This window comes from Arvicanthis niloticus, chromosome 8, assembly GCF_011762505.2.
Source record: "Arvicanthis niloticus isolate mArvNil1 chromosome 8, mArvNil1.pat.X, whole genome shotgun sequence".
NCBI classification, from domain to species: Eukaryota; Metazoa; Chordata; class Mammalia; order Rodentia; family Muridae; genus Arvicanthis; species Arvicanthis niloticus.
The window spans coordinates 64923785-64944013 of NC_047665.1; the positions used below are offsets into that span (position 1 = coordinate 64923785).

The 20229-nt window shown below is 38.9% G+C and overlaps 1 protein-coding gene across 1 annotated transcript in view; it reads right to left on the bottom strand.

The window, feature by feature from the left end:
- Positions 1–20229, bottom strand: part of Cubn (cubilin) — a 206479-nt gene that overhangs the window by 180146 nt on the left and 6104 nt on the right. Inside the window, exons 7-14 of the mRNA XM_034510433.2 lie at positions 14276–14402; positions 13268–13430; positions 11207–11338; positions 9949–10050; positions 5903–6024; positions 4866–5052; positions 3756–3868; positions 1905–2139 (exon numbers count right to left, since the gene is read on the bottom strand). Of these exons, the coding sequence (XP_034366324.1) occupies positions 1905–2139; positions 3756–3868; positions 4866–5052; positions 5903–6024; positions 9949–10050; positions 11207–11338; positions 13268–13430; positions 14276–14402 (1181 nt within the window). The remainder of the gene's footprint in view (positions 1–1904; positions 2140–3755; positions 3869–4865; positions 5053–5902; positions 6025–9948; positions 10051–11206; positions 11339–13267; positions 13431–14275; positions 14403–20229) is intronic.

The window sequence follows — 20229 nt, forward strand, 5'->3', positions numbered from 1 at the left end:
TTTTTTTTTTGTGGAGGAGAGAAGAGCCATAAATATCAAGGAAAAATAAACCTTAGAATCTTAATAATAATATTATTAAGGTCCCTTAATGTTTTCTACTTCAACCATTGAGTGCTCCGGAAACACTGAGAGTCCCAGCAACAGAAATCATTCGTAGCACCCAAATGTAGGAGCTAAAGTCCCTTTCCCATAGAAAGAATGAGATCTCTTTCTGGAAGCAGCTATTTGCAGTGCTGAGGCTATCAAAATATGGAAGGACCTTGAAGTTTAGAGCATCCTTTAGAACCAGAAAGAAAAGCAATATTCAGAAGTAACTGGGGATCAGCCCAAACAGACTCAGAAACTAAGTAGAAAAAATATGAAAAAAAAATTCTAAAGAATCTAAGATATTTTTTTAAAACATCAACTCTTATCAAATATACTGTCTTATGAAAAACAAAACAAAATAAAATAATAATTAATCAGTTTGAAGACTCCTAGGGAACCAAGTCATTAACTCCAAAACTAACAGCAAAGGGAACAAATTAGAAATGCATCATACATTTCCTCTCTCCTAGCCTTCTTCCTGTTCCTCTCATACAAGCTGAGCAAGAGCAACCTAGAGATGAATGGGATTTATTTGGCTTACATGTGACAATCATCATGAAGGACACCATGGGAGGAACTCAAAGCAGGAACCTGAAGGCAGGAACTGAAACATCAGAGACCCGGGAGGACTGTTGCTTTCTGGCTTGCTCTCCATGGCTTGCTCAACCAGATAATTTACACAAATAGGGATGATTTGCCTAGGAATGGTACCAACCAAGGTAGGAAAGGCCCTCCCAACTTCCTCAATTATCAGTTAAGAAAATGCCCCATAAGCATACCCACAGTCTACTCTGAAAGAGGTAATTCCTCAACTGAGGGTCCTCTGTCCAAGGGATTCAAGTTTGCATCAAATTGGCAAAAACTAAGCAGCACATCTCTAGGATCTACATGTGAACAAATACCTGATGTAGTGAATTTATAAGCCTCTTGATAACCTGAAATGATAGATAGATAGATAGATAGATAGATAGATAGATAGATAGATAGATAGATAGGAAATGATACACTTATACTCTCATCATTTTGTGGGTTCCTATGACTCTAAGAGCTGCTAAAAAACTACTGTAGAGAGCACAAAAGGGATGCTTTGGAATGAGAAGATCAACAATCTGATCAATACAGAAGTAATAATAGAGAAAAAGAAGACATGATGTGCTAACAGAAGTGGATACTTTGGCAAGAAAGAAAAATTAGTAACTAAATAGACTTTTTGACCCAAGTACCAGTTTACAACATGGTAAATGACACACGAAATGCAAACATCACAGTCCATAAGGGTGGATGATGTGTGGAACACATAACTAGTTTTTTAAAAAAAATAAATTCCAACAATGCTTGATTCTTGGTATTAGAATAATTAATTGCTTGTTGCTACTTTGTTGGGGGGGGGGGTCTTAAGGAACAAATAACATTGTACTGTGCTCTTTGAGCAATGGGAAAGCTAATGAGCCAAATCACGTGCGTATCCTGGAATTCTTCCCGTGTGTAGCTTCGGATGGTACGGAAGTAAACAAGGAAGACAGTAAGACTTCCGCTAGCTTAAGTCAACAAAACCTCAGAATTTGAAACTTCTCAAGTGTTCAAAATTGCAGAGCAACATATAATTGTAAGAAAGCAGTACACACAGGATTCGGCTTATTATTCTAGCTTTGCAATAATACGTCCTAGTTTTTTCTGTCCTTAAATTCAAAAGCAAACTCATTTTTAAATTATTTGTTTTTAAAATGATTATTTAAAATGTTGCATTACTTATAGGTCTCCAAACATGTCATAATATCATGAACATACGTTCTGCTTTCTCTTCATTTCCCGCTCACCTGGCAGCTTTGCCTCCCACCGTGCGGTAAAGCCTCTCCCACGTTTTATGTATTCAGAGTAGAGATGGAAATACAAGGCATTGGCGCTGCTGTGGATTCCCTGCGGGGGCGTGGAGCCACAGTATCTACCAAGTGGGAAATCTGCTGAGGAGTCTCCATCGTGAATCTGAAGGTACTCTCGGGGACAATTGCTTGCTGATTCTAAATCGAAAAATGTAAAGGTGATATGCAGAACCTAGAAGAACACAAAAGCATTTCCATGTTAATGGTGAAGCATTAGCTAGCAAGCATGCAAACAAGGAGAGTTCATAGTTACCAATGTGGGCAACAAGTCTACTTATAGAGGACTTCCTTTAAAATCATTCAAACCAAACTATAATTTATACAGAAATATGAAAAAGTCTCCGGGGACTTTGGAAATGCTATTTATCTTAATGGAAGAAACTTAATTATTTTCTTACTTGAAGAACTTTAAATGGAAATCAAATAAATATTAATTAGTTGTTTATGCTTTCTATTATATCTTACAGTAAAGAGACTATAAAATTGTAGCACAAAAACAGGATATATTTTCTTTAAATGGTAATAAACTTACAAAAGTTTTTCACAGAAAATTTTCCTTGGAAAATATATTTTCAATGCCAGGAAATAGAATTCACTAGAACTAAATGGAAGGAAGGAAATTCACACAACATACCCAGTGGGAAACTTTTTTGGAATTTATTCTATTGTGTAATGACCAAGCTACACCTGGTTGTCCTTTTTTATGGGAAATAATATTTTTGACCCTTGTATAATATCCTCTGTAACATTAGTTTTCTGGGAAAAGTTAAGGTTTCAAGGGAAAAATCTTAACTATTTTCCCTTTGAAATCTTAACTATTAAGGCATACCATTTTAAGTCTGAGAATTGCTTGGAAAACAAGTACTTTAAAAATCTGAAAGTTCAGGAATGATGAAAAAAGATTATAGGTTCAGATCCTAGTTTTAGGTGTTCATGTAGTGACTCAGAGTCATGAACTTTAGAGTCAGTTGGCCTGAGGCTAAATTTCTTTAAAACCACGTGCCATTTAAAAAGCACACATATCTGGACAAATGTATCAAATAATTTAGGCTCCATTTATACACACATAAAATGGACCAATAGTTCTTAACTTGAGTTTAAAGTACACTGATGTATATGAAGCATACAGTGCCTGGCATGGAGTGGACACTACTTAGGAAGCCATCTTAATTCCAGTTGCCACCATTTTATGAAAACCCACTAGGGTCAGTGGTCATCTTCAAATATCACTTTTGCAGTAACAGCATGGTTTAACAAATTAACTACTACTAGCCTGCAGCTAGACAACCAATGTTGGGAATCCTTCATTAACTGCAGTAAGACGGGGGTGGGCAAGGGGTGGGGAGGAAAGAAAGAAAAAAGGAAAAAGAAAGAAAGAAAGAAAGAAAGAAAGAAAGAAAGAAAGAAAGAAAGAAAGAAAAGAGGGAGGGAGGGAGGGAGGGAGGGAGGGAGGGAGGGAGGGAGGGAGGAAGGAATCTCTACAACCAAACTTGACTTGGAAATTCATCTGTTCCTCTTATAAACTAGGTATTATTAAAAGATAAAAACTACAACCCTTCTCTCAACTGTAAAATAAATGTTGTCTATTTCAAAGAGTTCGTTTGAAGTTAGAGAAAAAAAAAAAGTGTATAGCCCAATGCCTATTACATAATAAATGCCCAGTATGTGACAGTGGAACTCTCATACTTACTTTACATGAGTGTATACACATGCACATACATGTCATATGTATCATAGTTTTGAATGTACAAGTGAGATCTGCTCATAATGAAGAGTTACAATGTTTACCTTTTCCTCATCAGTTCTGACAACCCAGAAACAGTTCACATTGTGAATATAGGTATCATTTGGGCTCTGGTAGGCAAAGGTTCCTTGTGTCCCTGAGAGGATCCCTCCACAAGCTGCAAAAATAAAAAAGATGAATTATGTTTTTCATAGATTATGGAAAGGAAGAGACCAGGAACCTCCAGCCCACACTTTCCTCTTCTCTGCTCCCTTCATGTTGACATCAAGCCTCCTCCCTCCTCCCTGCATCCGCAGTCCATTTCACTCTCAACACATTTTCTTCAAATTTCAATTGATTTCTTCATCCTCCTTGGCCACTGTTCTCCAAATTATGATGGACCAGGCTTTACCCCACATGAGTCAATCACAGCATCAATTCTGCCATCTAATGCCATCTTCTGCTGCCCTGTGGTAGGCTCAGCTCCTTGACTACATGGGATGCAGACAAGTAGAGATGGTATTTTCTGTTTTTATATTCTATCATTGTCCTTAACGCATGGTAAGACCTCAATCAATGCACTGATCCAAAAGTAGGAGTAAGAAGAGAGGGCTTGGGGTAGGTAGAGGAGACTTAGATGAAGAGGTTGAGTGTGGTGTCTAAGGATCAGATGCATCTGGATGGCGAATGAGGGAGGAAACTAACCTGGCTGAAATGAGACTATTTCTAGGGAACTAGAGAAATACATAATGACATGGATAGAATAAAGGTTCTTCATGATGATAAATGACAAACAGTCTAAACCTTGATTAACCGGGCAATGTATCAGTAAGTAGGGGGGCTTAAGATCCTATGAACACTAAATGCCTGCAACCCAGGGAGCTGCCCTCTAGGAAAAATGAAATGCAAATTCCTGAGTATATGGTACATTGTGAAAGATTATATAGAACATAGAAAATACTAACAATATTTTTGAAGAAAAATGTTTCCTGCTCAAAATGAGGTTTCCAAATACCACTTTGTGAATTCTATGTAATATCTGCAGGGAGAAATCTACTTCTCCGCATGTAAACTGGTGAAGAAATCTGCTTACACTGGCAAACACGCAAAAGGCCTAATGGAGGATGATACCCCTAAGCTGGAACTATCTGTGGTTGATGGGATGTCTTCCATACCTGCCTGGGGAGTCTGACAATAATAGCCAGTCCAGGAGCTCGGGCAGTCGCAGGTGAAGCCATTGACACCGTCAATACAGGTGCCTCCATTCAAACATGGGTTGCTCACACACTCATTAATGTTTTCTGTACAGTTCTGTCCAGACCAGCCTGGGTCACACTTACAGAAATAACTTGATACCGTTTCCTAAGAAGAAAATAAAACATCACACTACAAATCAAATGAACAGAAAATTTAAGAGAATGAACCCAAATCATGAAAAGAAGTGACAATGTAAGGTATATATCTAACAGGAATTGAACTATAATATATATTTTTCTAGTAGACAAGATCATTAATTACTGAGAATAATTAGTCATATTTATTTCCATAAAACTATAGGTTCTGCTTAGTGGTTTGAAAATCATTGATTTAAAAAAAAAAACTAAGTAGGGGCTGAAGATATAACTCAGATTTTGAAGGGCTTGCTGAATTTTAGAGGACCAGGATGCAGAACCTAGCACCCATATCTGATGGCTTGCAACTGCCTATAATTCTAGTTGTTTGGAGCCTGACACTCTCTTAACTCAGCAGGCAGCTGCCTATACATGGTATATACAAGTCCATGCAAGGACACACACATACAGAAATAATAAATCTTTTAAAAAAACCCATCAATTGACGGGCTTATTGGTTTTCTTGGGAACCAAAGTTACTATCAATCTGTAATCTGAGAATCAGAGACCTTAACATAAAGCTTGAATCATTATCTATAAACTTATGGCTGGGTGGTAGTGGTACATGCCTTTAATCCCAGAGCTTAGGAGGCAGAGGCATATGGATCTTTGAGTTTGAGGCCAACCTGGTCAAATAAAAGAAAGAAAGGAAAAGAGAAAGAAAGAAAGAAAGAAAGAAAGAAAGAAAGAAAGAAAAGAATAAAAGAAAAGACCCCTCAAAACAAGCAAAAAAAAAACCTAACTTATGACTCATAGAAAATAAAATGGTGAATCTAGATTGTTTGCAAGTTTTTAATCTCCCCAAGAGGAGCAAGACTCACTATGCACTGTCCATTTACACACGGATGGCTTGAGCAAATATTACTGAGGCGTACACATCCATTAGACCCGTAACCATTTCCTGTATATCCCGGAGGGCAGGTGCAGACAGGAAAGGAGGACCCTGTTCAGAAACAAAAATGGATGTGTAAGTGCAGGTATTCTTGGTTTAGAGGCAGTCATGAAACTCAGTTCTGGTGTCCAGATAAGAATCCGCCAGCATCAAGTGCATTTACTCCTATGGACGGGCAAGACAAAGTAAGAGGAGAAACTATTAGAATCTCTATTTCTCCCATTTTATCGTAAAACAAAGCACTAAGTGTTTCTAATTTCCTATATAAATTTGCAATCATGCTCTCATCTCGTGACAGATGACCTAAGGTTACGTACAAATAAGAAGGGAATATAAAATGGGAAATGGCACTTCTTCATCAGAAAGGGATCTTTAGTACAGAATAAAAGTTTTATGGCAGCAGTATCTGTTGCAAGCAATTATATCTGTATGTGTCTACTCATAGAGACTACTCAATAACCCTATAAACAAATGTTGCAAGCAATATATACCTATATATATCTGCACTCAGAGAGAGATTGCTCAATCCTTCTGATAACCCTAAAAACAGATGTTGCAAGCAATATATGTGTCAACACATACAGAGAGAGATTGCTCAATCCTTCTGACAACCCTATAAGCAGATTCTGCTATAAATATTTACACCTTTACAGATAAAAATCAAGCACATGCAGATTGTCCTGTCCAAGGAGACTCAATTTGAATGTGAAAACTCAAGAGAAACTTTATCATGTGGCACCAGCTGTAGCACAGGATTAGCATTAAATAGGCAGTTTTCATGTTCCAGACATATGTACATGCAGATTTCACCTGTGTACTTAAAAATGAATTTGCACTTAAAAATAAATTTTAGGTATTTGAGGGAATTTTGTGGTGAAATACAGATTAAAATAATACAGCAACACAATAAACGCAATACAAGCACCAATGCTTCTTGAATGTTTTTTTTTCTAAGCTCTTTGTTTCCATTTTACAAAATTCAAGCAAAGACCATCAAAATGGTTGGAGGAAAAGGTTGGTCAATTTTTTTAAATGATTGAATCTTCTAGTAACAATAATTATGAGTGAGATAATAATTAAAAATAATACTAAAGCAGCTAGGAATTTCAGTTTTATTTTGTAATGCCTAGAACAAGTACCCCTTTTAATACTTTAGGAAATTCTACTAAATATAGCATCCAGACTTTAAGATTCCTTAATTGCTGAATGTCACATGTCACTGCAGAAATGCATTGGCTTCTCACTGTAAAAGAGCCGGGAGAGTGCACGAGAATGAATACGATGATGAATGTAAACACATTCCACCAGCAAAGACTGATGAAAATGGATAGAAAATCTTGTTGAAGAATTCAACTGGAATAAATTACTTAACGTGACCAATTTGCAGCATGAGTGGATAGTGGTGTTTTTATGTCCTCCAGTGATAATACTTGCAAGATTTGAATTTAAAAATAAGACATACAGGAATCTTTCCTACATAAAGGATTGCATAAAGTTACGTTCTTTTATCTATTTCTTTTAAAGTATTTACTGAAGGAAAATGGTGTAAGGAAGCTCAGACCCTGCTATGCTTTGCCTAGACATCTGCTGCTATTCCTCAGGCACGGTCACAGGCTGCTGTGAGGATCAGCTACTTCACATCATGTAAGATATGACCATCTCCTGTCTGTAAAACTTAATATGTGCATGTCTGTTTCATTTTTGTCTCTCAAGCTATTACTCGAGCTATTACTGCCTGGAGTTCACAGAATGAGAGCTGAAGTGTAAAGGCATGAGATGTTTTATCATCATCAGGTAGGAGGAGCATGATGGGAGCAAGGGAGAAATCCAATGCAGTTCTCTGAGGAATGCTGGTCTTGACTGCATCACTACTCGGTTAAACACTTCATGAGCATTTGATCACTCATATGTGTACAATCTATACAACCATGTATATATACACCTGTGCACATGTACATATTCTCATCCATGTATGCACATTAAAGATGCATTAATAAAAATAAAAATTTGAAACATAAAGGAATGTGTCATATTATTTAATGGATGAGGTTGAGTCTAACCATTTGGATGGAAATCCTCTAGGTTTTTACTTGATACACAAAAAAACAATAAATTCTAAGACAGTCAATGATCCTGATGTATCAGGAGAAAACATAAGAAGAATGTGACTAGAGGATATGTGAAGAGGTCAACAGGAAAGTCTCTTCTCAGCAGGAGGTTGGGAGAAGAAGATAAGAAGAATGAGAAGGAGGAGGATAAAGAGAAGGAGGAGGAAGAGGAGAAAGAGGAAGAGGAGGAGGAAGAGAAGGAAGAGGAGAAAGAGAAGGAGGAGGAAGAGGAAGAAAAGAGGAAGAGGAAGCGAAGGAGGAGGAGGACAAAGAGGAGAAAGAAGAGGAGGAAGAGGAAGAAGAGGAGGAAGAAAAAGAGGAGGAGGAAGAGAAGGAGGAAGAGGAAGGAGAAGAAGTAGTTTGATTTATTCTTTGGCAATAAAATTCTTAAGCCTCTCTAGTGCCAGGGAAGTGTTAGTGATTCCCCCACTCTCACCCCCAAAAAAACCAGACAGGAGCCCATCTGATGCAACTCACAGCAGGGTCTTTATTCTATTGGAGCTAGCTTGCTCCCACCCAGACTGTACCACCATCAAGCAGGATGGATGGTTTTGGTGGTGGGGAGCCCTGAATATCTATCAGGGCAAGGCTTTATAGTAAGCACCAAGTGGAGGGTGAGTGTGCAAGCATCTAATTGGGAAGTTACTATGGCCTTTAACATAATTGGCTGGTGCTGGGAGTCATGTCATACACTTAATATCTATTTCCCTCTACATTGGTGGTCATTAGGCAGTGGGAGGGCTTGTAACCTGAGGGTGCAGGTTTGTTGGGGGAATAACCTGGAGACTCTGATCTTGTTGAGGGTTAGCTTAGAGACTGGAGCTAGGCTCAGGTTTTGTTGGGGGTTATCCTGAAAACTAATGCTTGGTACAAACCTGTTCATTTACCTGAGTTCAAACTTAGGTCAGGTTCTCCAAAAATGATTTAAAAGATTTGGCATTTCACCTCTAAATAGAAAATACTAGTAGAAAATCCGGAGAACGACATGCTGCGAACCAAGTGTTGCAAAACACAACACAGATGGGAAGATGGTTCCCTTCATACACTCAAAGGTGGCAAATGCATAAGAAAACAACGAGCGGTGCATAAGAGAAATGGAAAGCTGATGAGTAAAAAAGTGTAAACTTATTGTTCAATAGTCACACAAAAGCAGGTTTTAAAAGGACTAAGAAACTAACGGTTGGCTATGGAATTGATGAAGACAAAAATAATGGATAGCTGTGATTGTCAGAGCTGGGGTACATAAACAATTGACAGGCTGTTGGCTGGGACTTACAATGAGACAATTCTCAGAAAGCTGTGTTGCTGCACAGATGAGCTGGCCCTCATGTATGTGGTACCACAGCAACTACACAGTGAGATCACCCTGAAGATTACTTTCTTAGAAGTAATCTTATTTGTATTTCCAGCTGGATCCATGATGCTTGAAATAAATGCTATATGTTCTCTGTTGCCAGCTGTAGCCAAACAACACAATTCCAGTCAATGGCACAGAAATAAGAGTCATAAAAGAAGGTGATATGTTCTTCCATTTCTCAGTTCTGTTTTCTAAAGTCGTTATTGATTATTTGGCTTAGTTATCATGGGAAACAACTTTTAGTCGAAGGAGATCATTCAAGAGTAACTAGATTATTGCATTTAAACATGTGTAGGTTTTTGGGATCAGTTAGTATATGGTAGTTACTGCCTGTAACACCAGTACTTGGGAGTCTGAGGCAGGAGATTTGTATGATTTCAAGGCTACAGAGTGAGACTGTGCACTCCCCCACCCCACTCCCAAGGAAATTCCAGAAGAAAGAATTTATTTTTAGAATATAAAATTGTGTAGAGGGTTTGAATAAAGCACCCAAAGTGTGTGAGCTATTACCTAGACCAGGAGATGAGGAGCAGGTTGCATCTGGATGGCAGCCTCCATTATGGATCGAACAGATGTCCAAGGGAGTGCACACTCTCCCGTCGCCACTGAAACCTGACCAAAGCACAGCCAAGGGTGAGGAACAAGGTCAAGAATAAGGGAGAAAGACAATGGCTGTCTCAGATTAGAATCCAGGCAAACAACAATGAAGGGCCATTATCCAAGTAGATAGAGATGAAACTCCACAAATGGAGTCAATCAGCAGGAGAGAGGACTGACATGTTTAAAAAAAAAAAAAAACCATAAAACAGCACTGTAGCTTTGCACGTGCACACATATATGTGTGCAGATGTGTGCATGTGCATTTGCAGGCTTGTGTGCACAAATTTATGTGCTTGTGCATATGTGTGTGCTTGTAACTGTGAGGTGTAATAGAAATGGCTGGCTCTACACTGACACATCTTAATTTCAGTGGCTAATGTTCCTGGGGGTAAATTTTTACAGATGTCTAAAGTACCATTTTTCATGTTATTAAAAATAACTGGGAGGATTTGAGGGAGAAACCATTATTGGAATATATTGTATAAAAATTATTTTCAGTAAAAGAATATTATAAATATATACCTGACCCCTTTGGTGATATATGTATGTATGTATGTATAAATATATATTTATTATGTATAAATGTACATATTTATACACACACACACATATATATGTATATATATTAACCATGTCAGTCCTCTCTCCTGTTGATTGACACTATTTGTGGAGTTTCATCTCTATCTACTTGGATGATGGCCCTTCATTGTTGTATTGATGGCCCTTATGTGTGTGTGTGTGTGTGTGTGTGTGTGTGTGTGTGTATACACATATATATTAGTTTATTGCTTAGAACTCTCTGAACTTCCTGGATACTAGTTTTATTTGAACTACAAGACAGCCAGAATGACCTCTTTTCAGAAGAAAAAAACAAAATAACATGTATTATGTCCATAAGCCTTATCTGTGAATGGTCCAGAATGGCGTGGTGGATCTAAAGATCCTCACAGAAGCATTCCCCAGTCCCGTGTTTTCTTGTTGTTTGCTGTTGACACCATTTTCTGTCCCTTTCTTACTTTGCTGTCCTATTGCATGCCGAATCTGCATTTTAAGCTAAGCACTCTAGACCACTCCTCCCCGCCCCCCCATAGAAATCATTTTAAAGTGAGCACAGATTCTATTTCAAGGACATTGCCCTGTGATGGCATCAGGAAGCCTGATGTAGTACCTGCTGGACAGTTCCCACAGGTGAATGATCCAGGTGTGTTCAGACAGGGGACCAGTGGAGCCTCTGAACAGCCACCATTGTTGATCTCACATTCGTTGATATCCTGACATTCATAACCATTTCCGTGCCAACCTAGAAAAAATATTGAGAACATTTAAAAGATTAGCACTTGCTCACAACTTAATAAGGAAGAAATACAGGTAGTTAAGACATACACAGAATCATTCTGGGTTGGCAACATGGCTTGGTGCGTAATGATGCTTGCCCCTGAGCATGATCATATGGTTCAATGCCTGGGACCCATGTGGGAGAAGGAGAGAACTAACTTCAATGTGTCCTCTGACTTCTAAAGGCATGTTATGGCATGCACCCCCACACACAAATAAATAAATTAAATAAAAAATTGAAAAATAATAAAAAGTAATGAGTAAAATTTTGTTCTACACAAAACTGTAAATTAAAATAAGATTATTAAAATAAGATATTCCTAACAGGTGGTTCAAAAATTACTTTTAAATGCATAGAATCTAATTCTGGTGAAGAAGTAGACAAATGAGGCTCACTGCCACACTGCTGGTTAGATGTTAATTAAAACCAGCTTGGAATGTAATCTGGCAACATTCATTATTTTAAAAAATAAATTTCTTATCAAGTAAGTTTACTTCTTGAAATTTATTCTTTGTAGATAAAAACCATCAACATATTACAAAATACATAGGAAGACCTACTGAGGCATTGCTTATAGGGGTGATAAAAACCAGTTGGGCACCTCAAGACTCATCTATGGCATTGAGTTCTGAAAGTAATTTTAGTCATGCTCATACATCTGCACATCCATACATCTGCACACATACAAACATTGAGAGAATTTTCTTATGCATAGTTTAAGTGTATACAACAAATTATAGAACAATATAAAGAGTTGGGGTCATGCTAGTAATCTGGGGAATGACTCACTTAAAACTGCCTATATTTGTAAAAGTAAAGACAAATGGAGGATGAGATTAAAGGTGAAGAGAAAGTCATCTTTAAATATTCCCATTGTGGTCATTATTATGCTGGTATTACTCTCATGATTCATCATTGTCATGATAATCATGTTTAAATATCTTCACTATTTAGCATATTTATGATGTCGGAACTAAGTGGGGTATCCTTCATCAACTGACTTAAGAAAACGATCATGTCTGAGCATGATTAGGTGAGTTCACAAAGAGGAGCTGAGAGACATGCACTCCATCCCTAATGATGGCCCTCACAGTGAGAAGATGTAGTACTTTGCTCCACTTTTTAACAGATATGCTTGTACTTCCTAACATTTATAAGAAACATATAGAGTCCTTAAGATTCAGGAAAAATAGAATGATTAAAAACAAAAATGAAAATTTAGCTTTCAATTTCTTATAATTTTTTTCCCTTTGTTTTCTTCAAATAAGAAAAGGAAAGGCAAGCACATACTACCAGTCCTCTAATTTAAACCATTGGTTTTATCTGATATTTACTGTTTAAGGATTGACTCATAAATTACCTTCAAGAATTCAGCTATGTGTGACCTTTGTTCCCTGAGATGCAAGAGGGGAGAACTTTCTTCTTCTTGGCTTTGCTAGTTCTAAACCAACACCACACAAGCATCCACTAAACTCTAAGTCTCTAAATGCAGCTCTAGGTGCACATGTGCCATGGTGTGACAGAGCCATAAGGTACTCTGCAGCTCAGCTCAGATCCAGGCCAGGCAGAAGTGGACATGGATCTGGCCTCGAATAAGGTTTGTGTACGTGGAGAAGTTAGTCTCTCTAAGCCTCAACTTCTCCTATTTACAATGTAAATAACTTTCTTACCACATCTAGTTCTGCCCTAAAGTTGGATGCTGGCACACTCTCTAGCAAATCTCTGACTCCTGAGACCTGCTCTAGCATTAAGATGCTCTTCAGTAGGACATGTAGGTAGGTTTAGGCACCTCTGAAAAATGATCTTTTTTATCCATCAGTGGCAGAGGAAAATTGATCCTGGTACCTTGTTTCTGTGGTATTCAGAGTCTAGCATGTATCCCCAAGAAAGTACCTTTGGGGCAGGCCCCACAGTAGAAGGAACCTTGTGTATTGAAACACTGTGCATGTTCTGAACAAGGTGAAGGCTGGAGGCTGCATTCATCTTTGTCCTCTGTGCAGGAGATACCATTTGGTGGTGTGGTCCACCCAGCATCACAGATGCAGTTAAAATTCGGCTGAAAGGAAAACAATAAAGTAAATAAAGGCAACCTGGAAGAAGAGAGAAAAAGGTCTGAAAATCTTACCAAGCCCTGGACTGTTTATTGTCCAACATTCATTTGCATCAGGCCAGTTGAGTGGATTCTCTTTCTCTTCCCATATGATTTAAGCTTTTAGACTAGACCATGGAAAAGGAGCATCTTTATTTCAGGATAAAGGGATCCTATAATTTATCCCAAAGATGCCCAGGAAAGAGTAACAATAATCAAGAGCTGTAATTACAGTCAATAGACTCAGCCAGCTATGTAGTTAAAGGGTAAACACCCAACTAGGTACAGACTTCAGACAATCATTTCCTTCTTAAAAATCTCTTCTCTTCACTCCTTCTCCTCCACCCCTACTGCTAGAAGGGACTGTTTTCTACCGCTTAAGAATTTTTAAAAATGAATTCAGAAGCTTAAGAATTTTAAAAAATGAATTAAGAATAACTAAAATTTGTGTAACATCAGACTAGGCAGACTACCCTGAGAGTTAGGCATCTAGGACCCAGAGCTGAGAGGAAGACTGGAGGTCCAGATCCATAAAGTGTGCCCTTCACAGGGACTGAAGGCATGAAAACTCCAGACATGAGATGCTGTTGACAAAACAGAGCCTGTCCATGTCTTGTCACCGTTAAACCCACAGGTCAGGAGGCCATGCCCCACAATTTTCTGAATCCAGTTTTCTGTATCGATCATCTCTCCCTTTGCCTGTATGTGTTCTACTAAGGGATGGAAGGGACAGTGTTGGTACAGAGTCAGCAACATCATGAAGAGAGAGTAACTGTGGTTTCCATAAGAAGCATTAAGGCGAAGGGACCCACCTGTCCATGGTGAACTCGCTGTAAATCCTCACAGATGCCATGCTTACAGAGCTGCTTAGAGCCCTGTTCACAGTCGTTATATTTGGATGCACACTGAGGTCCATATGTATCAGGTGTGCAGTCACACCTGTTGGTTGTACAAGAGCAGGCACTCAGGGTTTACATTTTTAATACCAGACTCTGTCCATTGGCATCAGTAAAAGGTAGTCATCATTGCAAGCCAATAATGTTAATAATAAACCAGCTCTACAGTTTTGTCAGCTGCAACCTTAGAATAAAAATTCCTCAGTTCTCCTCCAAGAAAAACATTGAGTGATTGTGTTATCTTTGCAAATCAAGTGTCAGAGAATCATGACTCAAGGTTTCATAGGACTAGAGCAATAAATTTTTTTGATCTTAGTCATCAAACTGTACTGTCAAAGGCCGGGTGTCTGTAAACCATGGGTGATGGAGTTCATTCAAGAAGAGAAAAGGAAAGATCAGCAAGTTCACTGAATTCATCCTAAAGCACCTGTCAAGAAGCACAGGTGATGATCTCTGTCAGGTGCCCTTATATTACGGAGGACATATGTATTCTTTCAGGACAGGATGGAGTCAATAGTGGGGACATTTCCTCCACAGGCATACTTTTATGTAACAAAATATAATTATCATATGGTACCTAAATACTGAAAGATGCACTGTCACTAGGGAAAGTTTGTTTAGTTGTGGTTTTTTTTTTTTTTTTTTTTTTTTTTTTTTTTTTTATGTTGCTGGCTTAGCTGTATATCTGCTAAGCATAGGAAAGGGAGCTTGTGAGGTGGAAGTTTTGAGGGTGGGCAATACGGCAGGGGATAAAGGACTCACACAGACTAACTGTGAGCATATCCTACAGAGAGAGAGAGAGAGAGAGAGAGAGAGAGAGAGAGAGAGAGCCAAGCACAGAGGGCAGGGTTAGACTCCAGCAGAGATTCATCCCAGAATATCAGTGCTGAATCCAGAGAGGAGGATGAGGAAGAATCTGCAGGGTATGTCTGTCTCTTCTTATGCCCATGACCTTGAGCTACTTTCTCATGGTCCTGGGAAAGAAGACTTGCTACAAAGTAGAAAGGTTATTTTAGCAATATGTATTCAGTACCAGGAGCTCAGCTAATAATCACAAGTGTCTAAGTGGGGGTGATAGTGCAAGAAGTGACTTTGAAAACAATCAAGGCATGCCGTGGCTGGACCCAGAAACAATTGCTGGAGTGATGCCCTGAGTCAATTCCAGGGAAAAAGAGGTCAAAGTGTATTGCCAGAAATGGAGAGGACGAATGTAAAGAAACGCATCTGTGAACTACCGTTTAGAGCTGCCACACTTACCAACTGAAAATACAGGGGACACAGTTACATTTGTATCTCAGGTAAATGAATATTTGTAAAGAAGAACAACAAGAAGAACAAGAAGAACAAGAAGAAGAACAAAAAGAACAAGAGGAACAAGAAGGAGAAGGAGAAATGGAGGAGTAAGAGGAGTGAGGAGGAGTGAGGAAAAGGAGTGAGGAGGAGTGAGGAGGAGGAGGAAGGAGAAAGAGTGAGGAGGAGGAAGAGGGGGAAGAGAGAGAAGAGGAGAAAATAAACAAACCAAGCAAACTGTAGGCTTCCTTGACATGATCTTCAAAAGCAAGTATTATCATCTTATTTTTCAGGAATCCAGCAAATAAGATTGCCTACAGCCATAGAACCAATGTGAGGGAGAAGATGAACAGAACCCCAGGTCTCTTTTACTCCGGTTTCATTATTTATCTGCGCTAATTTCTGTTCTCAAGGGTAAAGTAAGAGGATGAAAACTTTTTAATATAACAGCATTTGCATGTGAAATATGTTCTCAAAGTGACTCAGTCTCCACCAGTCAAAGTATATTTCAAAGGAATAAATATTTATGAAGCAATAATAAAGGCATGAATGTATTTTAAACTACCTTACTAGTATTCCTGCCTCTGATATTAATTCTTTTAAAGTTTATTTATTATATGTGCATGTGTCTGTATGATGTGTCGGTTGGAGTGTGAATATGTGCACACCCCAGGATGTTTGTTGAAGTCAGGAGTAGGTTCTCTCCAACCATAGGATCCAGGGATCCTATTAGGTCATTGGGTTTTTGCAGCAAGTGTGTTTATTGTTGGTTTCATCCTAGTAGAATGAAACTAGGCTTTTCGGTCTTCAGAACCCGCACTTGTCAATTGAGAAGACACGAAAATATCCTTCCATAGTCCTAGTTAATTTGTCTTAGAGTCCATGGCTCAATATCAATCTACTGAATAACTGAAAAGAATTAATACATTTAATACGTAACTACCATCTGATATCAAACAGGTTTATCTTCACTACTTCAACTTTGCAATGCTTTCAATTCCGCCAATGATACAGAGATAACCAAGACATACCAAGTCAGCATTGTGTGCCTGGGGAATAAACACAGCTTGTTTTCTTCCTAGAAAGCCCTGTAGGTCCTCACTCTAAGTACAGGTACCATCCAGGGATGGCAAAGTCAGACCTCAAGAGCTATCATACATACAAAGAAAGTCAGGAGACAATCAGAAGCAACTTTTCCAATGATTAGGAGACAATAATACAAAGCAGAGAAAACTGCTTTTCTGTTGGCTTTCATAGCAGCTGGAGGCAAGACCTGAGCCACGGGAATTAGGGGAATTGGATGAAGGTTTATCCTGTCCCGAACTCCTCACTCTAAAGACAAAATTTGCCAAAGGGAAAAAAAATGAACAAAAAGACACTGCCAATAAAACGGGGATCCCATGGTTTTCAGCTGACATTCATTCTAAAGCCAAAAAAAAAAAAAAAAAAGGCCAGGATCAAAAGTAAGTGTTTTAGTTAGAAGAGATGACAGAGGTTCTGGTTAGTCAACAAAATGATGGACTGGGTATTAGGACTACCTTATACCTCACTTGTACAATTAGGAATAAGTATTCTCTAATTGTATTTTGAGAGAAAAGTTTTACTTTAACAGGAAGAGTGATATGTAGGAGGAGCTAAGTGGGAAGGAATACTGAGAGGAAGAGATGGAATAAGGGGAGAAGATGAAGGAGAGGAGAAGCTAGGTGATGAGAGAGAGAAAGAGAGAGGGGGCATGGAGGCAGTTGTTCACATGTCTCCACCAGTCAAAGATAGTTTTTATATCTAGGTTGGGTATTGGGTTACGCTTCTGATTGAGCATTACCAAACTTATAAATACTTTGATTAACATTTTAAAAATTTGTATAAAAGCAAAAAGAAAAGGGGGGCATGGGACAGGGGTTTTCTAGGGAGGGGAAATGGGGAAAGGGGATGGCATCTTAAATGTAAATAAAATATAAAATTAAATTAAATTTTAAAAAAAGGAAAAAAAAAACAGGGATCCCAACTAATAGCACTTGCATGATGCCTCATCTTCTCAAAGATATTTATAATTATGAATTGTTAATCTTGTAAAGAAAGAATTCCATTTCCCCCAACTAAGCTGACTCACAGAATTTTCTAATTGAGGCAGCTTTGCCCGCCACACCCACACACTGCTGATGCAGATCGTTCAATAGCAGCTCATGTTTTCCTTATCAAATCCAGTTTCCCAAAGGGGCTTCTAGGCCCAGTGAAACTACTGGTAAGTAAGCATTTTAACTTCACAGACTTAACAGAATTCAAGAAATGGTTTAATGCTCAGTATTTTATTACATAGACTCACAAAGCAATAACTAAGTCTTATACTCATGAGTATTATGTATTTTATTTTGTTCCTTCAAGATGTTAATTGAGGGTTGGTAATGGCTTAGCCAGTGAATTGTTTAATTGTTTGTTTTGTAAGTATGAAGACCAGAGTTCAACACCCAGAACCTATTTAAAAAGGAGAGAGGAAAAAAAGAACTAGGCATTGTGGCTTGTGCTAATAATCTTGGTATTGGAGTATCAGGAGGAGGAGGGCCCTTGGGTCTTGCTGGCCAGACAGCCTAGTCTACTTGGCATTTTCCAGGCCAATAAAAGACTGTCTAAAAAAATAGATGAGGGGCTAGAGAGGTGTGTAGGCAGTTAAAAGCACTTGCTGCCTTTCCCGAGTACCTGGGTGCGGTTCCCAGCACTCATAAGGCAGCTCACAACCACCTGTAACTCCAGATCCGGGTGGGCGGGTAGTAAACACCTCTTCTGGCCTCTGTGAGTACTAGGCATGTATGCGGTACACAGACATCCATGCAGGTAAAGCACCCAGACATATAAAATTAAAAAATAATAAAATTACTACAACAACAACAGCAAAAACCAAGTTTAGATGGCACCCAAGGAGAGACTTCTGAGATTGTTCTCTGGCTGCTACATACATGTGCATCCAAGAACACCCATGTATGCATACAGGAAAATATACACACAGGCGCAAGTTCCTGGGCTACACCTCAATTCACATATTTAAGATCCAAGTACTCAACTTGGATTCTTAAGGCCACACAAATCATTTTCAAACCAAGAAGAAGTTAGAGTCAAACATTCTGCTATCAACTGTCCCCCAGCAAATCTATGAGGGGTAGCAACTAGAAACAATGAAGAGCCCAGAGTTAGCAGAAGTCCTTGTGCTTTCCTTTGCACAGGGAACAAAAGCAAGTCCAATACTGTCTTGTAAGGGGATGCTACCTCCCTCCCTCCCTCCGAGAAACAACACACTCTGTCTCTCTCTCCTTCTTCCTCTCCTCTTGTGTGTACCTCATCCTTGACATGTAATGAAGAGCTGTGAACTGTGAATGCTACAGGTCCCCGCCCCCTTTCCACTTTCATAGGGTAGGTATGAAAAATATTGCTGTAAAACCAATAGCAATGGCTTCTGTGAATGACTCCCCTTTGAGCCACACCACCACAGCTACATTGGCACAGAATACACCAAAAGAAAGTGATAATAAAGGAAGGTTGGAATGATATCTAATCTCCAGGACACTGCTAGATATTGGAGAGGCAAGCAATTATATGTGCTAGGAGTCAGTTTGGGACGCTCGTCTCTGATATCTCCAGTTGGACGTTCTGCTTGATAAATGGCCATAAACAGAAACCATGTGATAATGCTTTCAAGGGAATGAAAGTCAGCTGGAGCCAGAATGTGAATAGCAGCGATGTCACTGGACATCGTTTCAATTAGATCCAAAGTCTGAACAGCAAAGTCCTCAAGTAGTTCACTGGTTGTCCCTCAAAGCTGTGGTTTTTGTCAGTGTTTCAGCTCATCATGCCCCATGGTCAGGCCTCTCAGATAACATAGTATTAGAAGTAAGGGAGAGGTGGTCATTTCTGGTTTTGCACAATAATTGAATTTATAAACATGCCTAGCAGAAGTTTGCCTGAGTCAAAATTATTAACCTAGAGTGAACCAAAGTTTTAAAGCTCAGATCAAAAAAAAACCAAAAGGACTGTGGTTCCTTTTTGAGAAAGCGTGTTCAAAGATGACAGGGGTTAAAGCAAAATCGTTACACTCATTTCTGCAGGACAGTGCCACAAGACACCAGAGGCCCTTTAATCAAGTTAGATTATTCTGCAGAGTAACGAGCAGTTTGTGTGGTAGCAAAACTGGTTTCTTAATCCTTATGGAGCCTCTGAACACAAGCAAAATATAGCAAAAGATGATGTCAAGTTCTTCTCAGAAGTGATTTTAAGAAACTATACACTAGTAAATCTGACAATGATCAAGCATAAACTTCCTGACTTGATTATCAGAATGTGCTTCTGAGGCAGCTGCTTTACTGACCAACATTGCTAAAGCCCAGTGAAAGGGAACACAGGCTTTGTGGTGCCTAGTTCAGTTTAAGGGATGATTTCTTGGGAAAGACTAAGGGTGAGGTAATTGGAAGAAGCTGAGAGTGCATCATTTGATCAAAATGAATCTGACAAGGGGGACAAGCTGCACGGGGTCTGTGACTGGGACCTTATGGCTAATTGACAATATAGTGGATTAATGGAGTCTCGGAATGTTA